We start from the raw sequence: 14,743 nt of genomic DNA, 5'->3' as shown, positions 1-14,743 counted from the left end.
TTTTATAGGGCTTTCCCTGTTGATATGTTGGGTCACATGAAAACTGAAAACTGTCCAATACAAATGTTTCCTAAAATGTCAAATCCAACCAGATAAACTGAGAGTCACATCTAAAAGTTCTATAGGAAAGTCTATTGGAGGGTAGAATTCTTATAAGGGGCTTTGCTCTTTTTGATCTGTAACACATCACTGTGTTTACTCTCACTTACCCACGCAGCGTCTCCCATCCGGATTCAAGTCGAACCCCATTCTGCACTTGCAGCGATATCCAAGGCCATCATTGTCTGTTCTGTGGCTCAGTACACAGATCTGCTCACATCCGCCATTGTTATTTCCACACGGACTTCTCACTTTTCACAATAAAAAGAAAGATTAGACACTTAAAACAAGTCATAAATGTGCACAGTCATTTTGGTGCTTTAATTGCTGCTAGTCCAGTGCACCATACATGATCATATCTATGTGCTGTTAACCATGCTTTCACTATGCTTTAGTCCAATTGGCTATGATTTTTGTCATGGTTTACGACACCAAAACACATACATATCAAACAAACATTATTATCATGTCTTCAACAATAGCAATCCTAAAATATTGTTTATCCACAATATCCTCCTGCGACCCACCATACACAATAGTGTACAACATAAAATGGGTTGTAGATGTATCCAGGGGAACACCCACAGTAGAATCTTGCAACATTCGAAAAAGAATCTTGAATGTTGTTATAATTCGTCAAAAATCTCACCATAAGGTTGCCTGAGGGAATGATAAACTGTTACTCCATATGGTCTCAGTGAAGATGGGAAGACAACCTGGGGATTGTTGTCAGTGAACTTGTCTGCCCTCATCACTGCCATTTTGGTCCAATCAGTAAAATACACATAGTGCTCAAACAGGCTTACACCAAAGGGGTGAGGAATAAGGGAACCTCCGTGCACAACAGTTTTCCTTGTGAAAGAGAAAACAAACAGATATCAAATTAATTAATGAAAAACAGAAGCATAGGCCTACATTTTTATGTTTTAACCTTAAAGACATAACATATTAAATACCTACAATACATTGGTAACATACTTGTTCTAAACTATAAAGGTATTTAAATCAGTTTTTTCTTTCTTACAAAACAGTTTAGAACATGTTTATCCCATTATATTTGGCATCCTCGGTACCATAGTCTATGTTCATTTGTGTTTTTTTTTCTTATAAACAGTACCCTCCAATAACTATTTAAACACAAGAATTTGGAGGAGGAGTGGTTTCAGATATTCTAAAATATAATAAAATACAAATACTTTGTATTGTTTACCTATGCAGGCCATCATAAGTTATCGTCTCGACATAGTCATAACGACTGTCAACCCAGTACACTCTCTTGGAAATGATGTCCAGTGTTATTCCAGCAGGCCAGCCCAGCTTAGTCTTGACTATTTCATAACGGTTTGTTCCGTCCATGTAGGCTCTCTCGAGCCCCGGCTCCCCAGTAAGACTGTCCCAGTCCGAGAAAAACAAGTAGCTAAGTGGAGAAAGAAAACATGGTCAAGAAAAGCTAATTACATTGTGTACTGTAGGCTACACAATAAAGGCAATTATAAATATGATATGTATGCATACTTATAGCATCTATTTGCATGGATTCTGTCACACAAATATTTGTGGACCATAAAGGGGAAATGTCATGAGATGTGTGATAATATAAAATAGTATAAAATAGAAATAATAAAATAGTAAAATCACTCAATTAATAAACAGTATCTTGCGTATTTTAGCTTGCTAAAATATCATTTTTTTTATACACTGATCATGTCTGTTTGTCTGTTTGTCACACTGTACAAAGTGAATGTGATACCTGCTTTTTATCACCTTCAGATTTGTATCAGTGACTTCTAGCCTTCTATAAACCTTTCGGATTGTATTTGGCTATAGTCAGATAAACAAATATTTGCAATATGATTATGGGGGCCATCTGTATGTGGGCGCATGGGTTGGTCTTGGAAGACAATGACACACTGCTGGGTCTAGCAACAAAACTTACTTCACAGCCCCTTACCCCTTCTAACAATACAGCCACAAAAAAGGAGTTACAAGGAAACAGCAATATATTATATATATATATATATATATATATATATATATATATATATATATACATACACACACACACACACACACACACACACATATACACACAGTGATTTTCAATTAATAAACCAATTACATTCAACACAGGCAATGCACCAAGCAGCTAAAGGAAATACAAATATTTACAATGCTTACTCAGTTGGAGGGATGAGCTTGTTTCAATGAACAACAACTTTAATTTATCTTGCTTTATTATCATTGCACCTTTAAAACCAGAGACAGAGGCTTACCCCACTGTGGGATCGACTGCAATTCCTCTTGGGTTCCCAAGGTTTTCAGCAATCAGTGTCACACGGTTCTTTCCGTCTAAATCCACCATGTCTATTCTGTTCACACTTCCTTCCACAACATACAGCTTATTGTTTACCCAGTCCACAGCCAGGTTTTCAGGATAGTCAACTGATACATTTAAAACCACCTGAACATTGGAGCCGTCAATATCCACAGAGAACACCTGCAAATCAAATAAAGCATCCTTGTTTAAAGATTAGCGTTTGCTGTCTGATTAAAAGGGTAGGAAAAAATATATATCTTTATTGCATTCGAACTAGAATGTAAAATGTTGACTTTTCTATCATTGGCCCTATTCAGACACTTTCATACAAAGTATTATTATTATTATTCATTTCGTAGCCGACACCTTTATCCAGGGCGACTTACAATTGTTACAAGAGATCACATTATTTTTACATACCACTGTCCATTTATACAGTTGGGTTTTTACTGGAGAAATCTAGGTAAAGTACCTTGCTCAAGGGTACAGCAGCAGTGTCCCCCACCTGGGATTGAACCCACGACCCTCCCGTCAAGAGTCCAGAGCCCTAACCACTACATGTGAGCCAGTTTGAAATATTTATATTTACCTCCAGACTGACACATGTATGTGTACACCTCTAAGGGAGGAGCGTTAGTTTAGTTCTTGAGGTTCAATATAGCTTTTTTCTAGTGGGCATGATACTCGACCTGTGCAGTATAGTCCATTATACAACACATCACACAGCTGAGTTAACATGCCCTAACATTTTAGGGGTGTCTCCTTGGCAATGCTTTGGAAAGTCTACCACTCAGATGGCACCAGTCTGGAAGTCTTTATCACTTGGCACACAGTGGGAATGCATGCTGCACTTTGAAACAAGCCATTATGAAGTCAGATCCAGGAAACTGAAAAGCAGATTAAGTGGATTGCAGCTGAACTTTACTTGGTTTAAATTAATCATACTAATGCATTTTACAAGATAATGATTTATCTGCTTGTAGTCATCAAGTTAGCCATGTTGACATCCTGTAGTAAGGGGAGCTGATTCACAAAGGTAATCATTGTACTGCTGATATGTCCAAGCCTTTCACTTCTGTAGCTTGTGTTCAAACCATGCACAGCTAGACCTCAAAGAGAGTGCCCCACGAGTTAGCCAAAGAAAGCATATAACTGATGGCCACGAGTGAAAACAAATACGGCAGGTTACTTTATACACGGTAAGGTTACATAAAATTACTGACAAAAATGTGAACATTTTTATCGGAGCATCTGAAAGTTTTCTTGACTAAACATTTGGACTCAGTTCCATATTTTATTATTATTATTATTTGTTTATTTAGCAGACGCCTTTATCCAAGGCGACTTACAGAGACTAGGGTGTGTGAACTATGCATCAGCTGCAGAGTCACTTACAATTACGTCTCACCCGAAAGACGGAGCACAAGGAGGTTAAGTGACTTGCTCACGGTCACACAATGAGTCAGTGGCTGAGGTGGGATTTGAACCGGGGACCTCCTGGTTATTAACCCTTTTCTTTAACCACTGGACCACACATATACAGCCATATACACTTCTCCCCATTATAACACCGTTGCTGGGAGCCAAGCAGTGTGATCATTATTACAAGGTAAGAAGTAAAATAGGGACCCATCAAAGCACTGCATTTCCTTTATAGTAAGTCAGATTTCAGCACAATAAAGGCACCATCAGAAACAACAAGGAGGAGTGTCTCTTAAAAAGGTTTGGTTGGCATAAAACACTTTTTTTTATGTCCCACAGAATATGTCACTAAACATGGAAGCAATTAAACGTAATTGAAATCTAAATATGACAGTTATACTTACACATGTATATTCAATGGTTATATTTTCCAACTTCTATAAAATAAATGAAATCCTTTCCTATTTTCTCAAACAGACTGGCTTTACTTGGGAGCTCAGCCAAATGTGCCTTATAATCAAGATAGCGTTATACATAATAGAATGCTTTGTTAGAAAGAACAAATGTAATAGAATAGCCCAGCGGTTTTGCAGGATTAACAGAAAAATATCTGCAATACAGTATTTGCTGGGGAAAAAAAGGCAAAGATAAGGACTCCGTGTAGCAAATGCAATTCGAAGAGCCATCAACACAACTTCATCTTGCTGAGAATATTTAATTCCAGATCTTGTTTTGAAAATCAATCTATACATTACAGGAACCTCACTAGTAATCTGAAAGTGTGTTTGTCGTGGATGGAGAGGGGGAGGGTGCAGGTTTAAGTATCAATGGGTGTCATGCCTGGCCGAAGCTTTCAGCATTTTTGCAGCAATGGAAATAAAGCAGAGAAGGAATCTAGGGCTTGGATCGCGGCGCTATAGTTTTTACTGTTTACTGGATTGTTTTATGCAGCTCACTAGAGTTTCAGTTCAATAAAATATAAAAAAATAAACTTGAAACACTGAAATTAATGCAGCTGGAAACAAAATGGAAAAGGCTCAGAAATACGGTCGCTTGGTTACTTACCTTATTCTGAATGGTGTCTGTCCAAAAGACCCTGTGCAGGTAATAATGATAATCTAACCCAACAGCAATCCCACGGTTCTGGGACTGCATCAGCGTCCGAAGACTGTGCCCGTGGATATCACCGATCAGCAGATCCCGCCCATTGGAGAATATCAGTGACGGTGCCCCGGCTAAAAGAGAAGACATGAGGCTGCATTAAAAACCAGATTTAGTGGAAGGCAGTGTATATCTTAAAGACTTAGACTGTTGATGGGTTCCTTAACAACAACCTAGAAAATGTTTATTAATCAATCAAAATAGAATTTTAAAATTGTGAATACAAACGTTTTTAGATAACTCTTCACAGTTCTTTAATGCCCCTTGCCACAAAAAAAGCCCTCATAGGGTCGTAAGCAGAAAATGGTTGTCACATGGTCATTAGTGTATTTATTTTCTTTCTTGCATAGATAAAGTGACAAAAAAAAAAAAAAAACATTTCTCCAGGCAACAATGCAACAGAAAGCAGCATACAAGGTCAAAAACCCATTGGCATCAAAAATTGGCTGACATTTAAGGGTTAGCTGTTTTTGAAGTGTAGTTAGGCTGCATGCCCAGACTGAACTCATGGTTACTTACATGAAGTGTTAGCTCTGCAATGTCTGTGTTGTTCCAGGACATATCCATCCTGACAACTGCATCTGTGACTGCCAATTCTGTCTTCACACAAGTGGTCACAAACTCCCCACATCTTACAGTCATCAAAATCTTAATACAAAATCAAAAGTGTAACTATCATATACTCATTGATCACTCACACCAGGCTATAGTCACACTTTATTTTTACCAATTTGTAAATGTCTTGTTTATCATTTTAATGATCCCACTAAGCCACCTAATATTTTGCATTCCTCCTCCAGGTTAGGTGGGCAGAGACATAGATGTTCTCATTCTCTCGTGCAAGGCCATGCTATTATCTGCTAAACAATGTTTAAGCAGGGGGGGGTGATAATAAAGAAAATTAGAATGTGCTCCAACCTATGCAATGGCATGCAACTCTCTAAGAAAAGTGATTATGGAGCTGAGGTCGCTGCCAACAGTTTTGGAAACTGGCAGAGTTCCTAAGTTCCTATTGTTATCCCTAAAACAAGATCTTCTTTATTTGTCCTGATGTGACCAGGCTTGTAATCGCTCCTGTGATCCTTTAAACTATGAACTATCTGTATCAGAACTGACTTCATGAGTCGAATCAAGTGGGACATGTTTGTTAAGAAGTATGGTACACCGAAAATTCATGATTTGAATTAATATCTTTAAACTGTTTAAAATATACATACACATATATGTAATACTATTCATTATACACATAAGAACATAAGAAAGTTTACAAACGAGAGGAGGCCATTCGGCCCATCTTGCTCGTTTGGTTGTTAGTAGCTTATTGATCCCAGAATCTCATCAAGAAGCTTCTTGAAGGATCCCAGGGTGTCAGCTTCAACATCATTACTGGGGAGTTGGTTCCAGACCCTCACAATTCTCTGTGTAAAAAAGTGCCTCCTATTTTCTGTTCTGAATGCCCCTTTATCTAATTTCCATTTCTGACCCCTGGTTTCTTTTTTCAGGTCGAAAAAGTCCTTGCTTTAAATTAAATGATACATAAGGAACACTGTTTTATGCTGTCAAGGTATTTTGGAAAACAATTTGTGTTAAGAACAAAACTTGTTGTTATATTTCTTCTGTGTTTGAGCACATACCTGCACAAGAGCGGCTGTCGTTGTTGTTAACTACATAGCCCAAGGGACAATAGCACGTTCCACCAGATGGGGATGGGTGACAACGATGCTGGCAGCTTAGAGATGCACAGTTTACAATACCTGTAATTCAGAATACATGTCTTAATTCGGCCATTTGTATCTGAAATTTGACAACAACTTTTTATTCGTGCTGATATTGCTTGTTTATATAGTTTTTAAAGTTATAAGAAAACAAGTGGAGGAATCAAGTTTGTTTGGGGAGGAAAGAGGCTTGACAAATCATTTTCTCTGTCTCTTTGCACTACAGATTTTTAAGATCCACCAAACAAAATTTATTCAGATAATATGAATTAAAAAGAGCAAAAGGTATTTAGTTTTTTACATAGTACATGTTTAAACTAAATATATATGAGGCTGTGTGGTCCAGTGGTTAAAGAAAAGGGCTTGTAACCAGGAGGTTCCCGGTTCAAATCCCACCTCACCCACTGACTCATTGTGTGACCCTGAGCAAGTCACTTAACCTCCTTGTGCTCCGTCTTTCAGGTGAGACGTAATTGTAAGTGACTCTGCAGCTGATGCATAGTTCACACACCCTAGTCTCTGTAAGTTGCCTTGGGTAAAGGCGTCTGCTAAATAAACAAATAATAATAATAATAATCTCAAAAGAAGTTGAGGCAGTGTGGCAGAGTGAAAGCCCTGCCAGTGCACAGGCGTTGGGAGTACTGGACAGCAGGGAGAGGATTAAATCCCTCCCTGCAAAAACACGGGGGATGTGGCTGGAGCCATGAATTGAATACGTGATTAAATGATTAATTAGGCTCTAGCCACAGGTGTATACATGATCACAGGTGTTAGTTTAGAATTGTGATGGTGAAGGTGCTGTGCTGTGCTGTGTGGTTTTTGTTGTTTTGTGTATTGAGTGAAATGTAAATAAATGCATGTGAGTGCTTGAACTGTAGCGTTTCTAGTCTCTGAGTCTCCGTGCCGACGTGCTCCGTCACAGGAGTATTTATTTATTTATTTTTGTTAAAAAAATAAGTACGTTTTTACACTTAGGATCACAAATACCCTACATATTTATTTATTTATTTTTAATCAAGAGGAAATTCCAGTTGGCATAGAATACTTGTATACTGTTCAAACTAGATTTTAATATTTTTCAATATATTTTATATATAAAACTGATTTACTCATTCATAGTATAATCTTACAAAATGCATAGATTCATAAACCATTCATTTGTTATACTCACTGCAGTTTCTGCCTGCTGTAGTGTTGGATTCATCGTCACCTGAAGGACAGTCTGCAGTTCCATCACACAATTTTTCAACAGGGATACATAGCCCAGAGGAAGGACAAGCCCATTCTCCTGGATAGCACTCCCGATCTGATGATTCTAACATGAAAAGACATCGCCAAGCTTTTCCTTAGCATATGATATATCAGTTCCAAGCACACAGAAAAAGAACGCATAAATACACCACAACAGAACAGAACACCAGGAGGACTGCACTGTGAAACTGGCTTTTCATTCTGATTTCTATTTGTCATGATTGTATAAATAAAGAGACTTAAGTGAGTCATTAGGGTGCCTTACCATATAAACTTAAGCAACCAACAACAAATTTGTTAGATTTAATCGTAATCACCATGAAAGAGGGGCAAGTCAGAGAGAGTATGGAGTTATTCACTTTCCCACTCATGAGGCAAGTCTGTTATTTGGGAGGAGAATATTTGTACTTTGCTTTGTTAATGTCTTTCTGTCTATGATGTTCCAAAAGAAAAGCTGTCCTATCTTGATATTGCCCCTAATCTCCCGATTCTTAAGGGGGTGGATATGCCCCACTTTCCCCTATAGAGTGAGCAGCTTCCTGAAACAAAGGATCGTACCACATCCTCTCTCATCCGCATTGTCTTCACAGTCATCATCTCCATCACAAAGCCAGCTCTGGTGAATGCAGCGCCCACTTGGACAAGTGAAGAAATTCCCTCTGCATGTTGGATAGGCTAAATGAAAGAGAACATGAATAGAACATGAGTTAGGCATTCCATAATGAGCCTAGAAATAACAGTTTAGTCTTATTTTGCACTCTGCAGGCAGTCATAAAACCCAATAGCATATTTTCTGAAGGATTAAGTAGATCAAACAAACAACTGTAATTTTCTTTTCCTTTTTAAATATTCTTGAAAAAAAGGATTTAATAATTAGAAAAAGTACTATACCAAGTAATAACGATTATAAAGGTTACCATACATAGTATTATGGGCAATAGTATTTTTGGACACGCTGCCAGGTTAATACAAGTGACTGACACCTATCTTTTATATGTTTAGGCACATTCTTGTGGAACCGAAGGCTACGGTACATACCACAGTTCTGCTCGTCACTCTCATCTCCACAGTCATCGTCATGGTCGCAAGTATAGGCTTGTGGGATACATTCCCCATTGGCACACTGAAACTCATTACTGTTACATCTCTGAGCTGGAAAATGAACATGAAAAATAAACAGGTGCAAGGTATCAATTAAAAAGTAATGAGACCCAACAGCAGAAATTAAGTGAGTACCAATACAAGACACAATGGTAATCCTAACCAGTAAAAGAAAACAAAGCTAATTCATTACATCTGAAAATCTTACGCTGACTGCAGTATTATTCACTATGTTTTTTTTCAAACTATTTAGATCCACCATGGTTAAGAATAAGATTATTCATTATCATTTAGAGAGGAACTCAGAGTACACCTACTGCAATTGGTTTCATCTGATCTATCTCTGCAGTCGGCGAAAGCATCACAATGCTGGGTCCGGTTGTAACAGGCTCCATTTGCACATGTCAATTCTGCACACACAGGGTAGTCTGGAAAAGGGAATGTCAGATTTTATTTATTTGTTTATTTCTCACTTGCAACTTGCTCATTAAAACCCCTCTTTGTGGTGAAAAATCACAAACAAAAGCTGTTAAGCTCCAAAGCTCTCAGCTGTTTTACAGAAAAAAATGATTTTACAATACTGAAACAAGCGCAGTGACAGGAAGAAATTCACTAACATAATTCTACCGATGTTAATTTTAAAACAACACATTACTATTACAATCACTGTGTAATAATAACTGGTATGAGTGAGGCAGCTACACCAATACATTACTTTCTAACTACTGGTTTTGTTTAAAGAGTTAATGTACAGTATGACTACTGTGTGTAAGAAACAAAGTTGGAATACTGTATGAAATCACATTCTAAAAAAAGTGATATGATCAAGTAAAGTATCTACATTTTTCATCAATAAAACAATCATAAATTCTGCGGTAATGCTAGAAGAAAGTCATCGGACAAATAAAGTGTTTTTTTTTTATAAATTTAGTCGTTGCCAATTATTTTGTATTATTATTTTATTATTAGAATGGCCAAATATTTTTTAAGCTCAGCTCGTCGCTACCACCCCTGCGCTGACTCAGGAGGGTGAAGACAAACACACACTGTCCTCTGAAGCGTGTGCCGTCAGCCGATTGCTTTTTTTCACACTGCGGACTCACCATGCAGCCACACAAGAGCTAAGAGGACACCCTGGCCGACCTAACCCTCCCTCCCCCGGGTGACACTCGGCCAATTGTGCGCCGCCCCCTGGGAGCTCCCATCCACGGTCAGCTGTGGAATAGCCTGGACTCGAACTCGCGACGTCGTGACTATAGAGCGCATTCTGCACTCCACGCGGAGCGCCTTTACTGGATGCGCCACTCGCGAGCCCGGACAAATAAAGTCTTAATGATGTGCCTTTGTTGTTGTTGGCCATTTTTATATTTCTCATGTTTGCATGGTGCCTAGTGACTACTGAAAACAATGAAAACTATAAGAGACTAATGTCATCAAAACACTGGCAAAGACCTAGCTGCACTGTGTGTATGTTTAATTAAGTTTATTATTACTATAATTTACATTATAAGTGCAGTACGCTTTGTAAGTGCAGATTTTCAACATATGTGTTAAGATGTACTTTACTACACTGACAGTGCTACTCATTTAATAGCTCACTGACTCAACTTTGTACAGATTGTTATCTTAGCACTGGCACGGGCAGCTTTTATAAGACTCTAATCTCATTAACAATAAAGGGTCCGGAATGTTTGATCCATTGCATTACATGTTTAATTGTTGAGTTATTTAATACAGGTGGCACTTTGTACTTGACTGCTCTTTTAAGCCCCTTCGCCTCAAATGGGTTGATTCCTTATCTCTCCTGCAATATAAAGCTGTCTGTTGAAACATACAGGAGCTGAAGGACACTCAAAGTAGGCATTACAAATTTACAGCTGTCTGCTTTACAGGTTTTGAATGAGATAAAGAAACTAAACAAAAGATGCAGTGGCGATAAAATATAGTGGTACCAGGGAACCCAGAGAGAAGCAATGCAGAACAACTCAAATGTTCCAGTGGATTGAAATTGGGTTCAGGTAGCCCCTTAAAACAGTTTGTATAGTGAGTAACAACAGTAAGAGGATTAGGTGAGGAAAACATTTTCACATCAGCAAATGTGTTTGTTCTCAACATACTGAAATTGTATTATATTAACGTTAACATTACATTTGTTTCTGTAGGCATTAACATGCAGCAAATGCACAGATAACATGTTAATCAATTAATAAAAATGTTAATTCAAATAATACAAAATGTCGATAGGGCCTGCTGGGATAGCAATGTAAAAATCTAAATATATGAATACCTACAGTATTCATATATTTACATCATATCCTTTACCTGGAAACACAGGTTTAACAAACACAAACACATGGGAAGCCTGCAACCCAGTAAGCCACTACAATAACGGAATTGCAGCTAAACATCAGCTCACTAATCCATGAAAGAATCTGCAATTCTTTTCTGACAACAAGAAGCATATTGTGGCCACTTCTGTCAATCAGCAAGCCCCTTAATCTTACAAATTGATTAAAATGCCAAAGAAGCACGGGCCGAAAGGAAATCCAGAGTTAAGGACTGAAAGACTTACGGCAGCCCCTCTCATCCGCTCCATCCGAGCAGTCAGTGACTCGATCACACCGGTATTCCCCTGGGATGCAAGCTCCTTCTGGACAGGTAAAGTGCTGGCTAGAACATGTCCTACCAGCTGCACAGAAATCGAGACAGAGAAGAGACTTGTGTAGGTAACTTAGTCACTCCCATTATTATGTGTCTTATTAAGATACTCTTTAGATACTGTTATTTAATTGATCTAAACAACAGCTGATCTAACTACTGCTGTCATTAAAAGCATTTAGATGTTAACCTTCCTGAGTTTGGGATGTTTTGCCTTTTTGTCAAGTAAAATGTACAGAAAAGGTATAAGTTAAGGATAATGTTTTGAAGTCTACAAATTACAGCCGAATGCACTCGCCTCTGACTAATAATTACAAGCAGGGAATACATACGACAGTGCTGTGTCTCATCTGACCCATCTTCACAATCCTCCTCATCGTCACAGACCCAGTTTTGTGGGATGCATTCCCCATCGATCACACACTGAAACTGGCTGGTATCGCAGGTTAGCCGAGCTTAGAAAACACAAGAAAATGATGTTCAGGCACAGTTAGTATTGATGAATACTACTCTTCAAACACATGCAATATTCTCGTGTTTGGGTGATCAATAATGTTGTACTTACGACAGCCACTTTCGTCTGAATTATCTGAACAGTCAGCCGTTCCATCACATCTCCAATCAGCAGGAATACAGCGGCCATTTCCACAGCGGAACTCTCCAGTCCTGCACCCTGCAGCCAGGTAATATGTTGCTTTATTACACCAAAATATGATCAAGGTCAAGATGCAGCACCATTAACTCAAGAGAGACTGTCCTTCATTTTGATCTGCTTTCAGCAATAAAAATGTAACACAATGGGAATATAAATGTCCAATATTTTCTTATGATGTAGTGATTGGCAAACAATCTTAACAACCAAAATCCAATTTTTATGAAACTTGCCAGCTCTCAGCATAATAAACTCTATACATGTAACCCATGATATATAAAACTAGGATGTGACATCATGGGTTTCATAAAACATAAAAATTATTAATAAACAAATAGAGAATAAAGACACAGATAAATACAGTATTGCATGATTAAAACAGCATGAATTTATAAATATACAAATTTGCAGGCACTATTTGAGATGTTGGTTTCATAGCCTTGCTACTTAAAGAGCCATATATGAATGAATTAGTCATATGGATCCATAGATCAATTCAGTTATTTATTTATTTATTTATTTATTTATTTATTTATTTATTTATTTATAACTGTCCAAACACAAAATCACACCAAACGTTAGGTGTTAAATATTTTTTTTAAATATAATAAAAGCAACACCAAATAAAAGCAGCCAATAATATGTGGGCTAAATTAAATAACTGTAATAAGTAATGTTACTTGTTAAGAGTCAGTCTAGTGTATCTGAATTCATCTCACAACATAGAGAACTGAATGAGCAGCATAAGCCTGATAGGGTTATATTGATTTACCTTCCTGAATGTTTTAAAAGTCATTACAACTGGGAACAACTAATCAATATGAACAGGCTAGCAGATCTACGGATGGAATGCACCCCGTTGATTGTCTTGTGTGGTGACACCCTGATTTATTATGTATGCTGTCAGAAACCTAATTTGTATAAATGGTGGTACCAAGTGGTACTGGAGCACTTACACCCAAATTCTTTGTGCAATGAAATGCAAGTTGGTGGTTGGTGGTGCAGGTCTAGGGTTGGTGGTCTAGGTCTCTTATCAACTACCTTTAAACACACTGACTCCCTTGCAAAATATGCACAAGAAGAAATAGCTGCGTGATGTGAACAGCAACCACATGAAACAGCTCTACGAACATTCCTTCATTGATCTGAACGTTACATAGTAGGATCACCAGTTGAGTGCATTCAAAGAACATTTCCAGGCATTCATTTATTTTGAATGCATTCAACTGTGCAGCTATTTTAGATACCTAGCAAATAAAGAGGAATGCAAATAGAACTTGTGCATATCCCCTTCAGTCACTATGTGCACAATTGTACCATGTTAAGTTTCCTATCTATGTATCTATTTTATAATGCAGGGCAACTTCTCGAACTCCACAGAGTTCACACAAACTGTTCTAAAATTAAAAAATTGTGACCGAAGGGGATATAAAATTCATACCATTACTTTACCATAAACTTCAAGAAAAAGAATACATTAACTATAAGAATGCATTTTATAATATATCCAAGTGCATCCAAGTCCACATATTTTGGATAGTAACTCATCATGCAAGTCATTCAGGCTTTCATTCCAATTGATAGCTGTGGCATGACTTTTCAGCATGCCTATTAGGTTTCCTTTAAATGAGACACTAATCTTTGTAAATTTAAACCCCTAAACATTATTTTAGCCTCCAAAGCCTTATGAACTTTTGAGCAAAAAAGAACATACATGAAATAGTAAAAGAGGCATTGTAGACTAGTGATCCAGAGGGATAATGACTTCAAATAAAAAAGGGGGAATAATTCTCAAACACATTGGTTAAGACAATGAATTGTACAACTAACATGAGAAGACTTGCATTATCTGTTAGAACAGTAAATAGTTAATACTTATAGACATGTTTTATACTGTATATAACACATTCCTTGTCTAATGCTAAGTGGCCAAATGTATTGAAAAATAAACTTCATGGGCAACTCATTTTAAATTAAAGATGTAATTAATTGACTTGAATGCATTGCTAAAACAATTTCAATTTCAGAAGCCAGTAAACAAAGTAAAACTAAACTTCTTAGTCAAACTCCTGCATTGAATAACAATTAGCTCTATTCAGTACTTCAAACTGACCTTTGGAGAATTGCTCTGATTTCCAAACTAATCTACACACCTGTAGTGTATCGTCAAAACAACCTGAAAACAGGTTAAAAAAAGAGAGTACCAAACGGGTGCCACACCAAACATACTTTAAGCCTGTGTGAAAAAAAAGATCAGCAACCTCCACTGTTTAACATCTGTGTTTAACTGTGAATTGCAGTACACTGCAGGAGGATGCATTATGGCATTTTGCTGTATTACTGCAAAGTAGTGTGAACATTCCTTTT

The 14,743-nt window shown here is 37.5% G+C and overlaps 1 protein-coding gene across 3 annotated transcripts in view; it reads right to left on the bottom strand.

Moving 5' to 3' along the window:
* The window catches only part of LOC117426690 (low-density lipoprotein receptor-related protein 2-like), a 60,756-nt gene that overhangs the window by 37,629 nt on the left and 8,384 nt on the right, over positions 1–14,743 (bottom strand). For all 3 annotated transcript variants that reach the window (XM_059033705.1, XM_059033706.1, XM_059033707.1), the window contains exons 2-15: positions 12,290–12,397; positions 12,057–12,179; positions 11,639–11,755; positions 9,384–9,494; positions 9,004–9,117; positions 8,524–8,640; positions 7,886–8,029; positions 6,634–6,753; positions 5,519–5,647; positions 4,904–5,073; positions 2,373–2,596; positions 1,310–1,516; positions 749–951; positions 210–350 (exon numbers count right to left, since the gene is read on the bottom strand). In XM_059033705.1, coding sequence (XP_058889688.1) covers positions 210–350; positions 749–951; positions 1,310–1,516; positions 2,373–2,596; positions 4,904–5,073; positions 5,519–5,647; positions 6,634–6,753; positions 7,886–8,029; positions 8,524–8,640; positions 9,004–9,117; positions 9,384–9,494; positions 11,639–11,755; positions 12,057–12,179; positions 12,290–12,397 — 2,028 coding nt within the window. The remainder of the gene's footprint in view (positions 1–209; positions 351–748; positions 952–1,309; positions 1,517–2,372; positions 2,597–4,903; positions 5,074–5,518; positions 5,648–6,633; positions 6,754–7,885; positions 8,030–8,523; positions 8,641–9,003; positions 9,118–9,383; positions 9,495–11,638; positions 11,756–12,056; positions 12,180–12,289; positions 12,398–14,743) is intronic.

The sequence above is a fragment of the Acipenser ruthenus genome, chromosome 11 (genome assembly GCF_902713425.1).
Source record: "Acipenser ruthenus chromosome 11, fAciRut3.2 maternal haplotype, whole genome shotgun sequence".
NCBI lineage: Eukaryota > Metazoa > Chordata > Actinopteri > Acipenseriformes > Acipenseridae > Acipenser > Acipenser ruthenus.
This window is presented reverse-complemented; position numbering and strand designations above follow the sequence as displayed.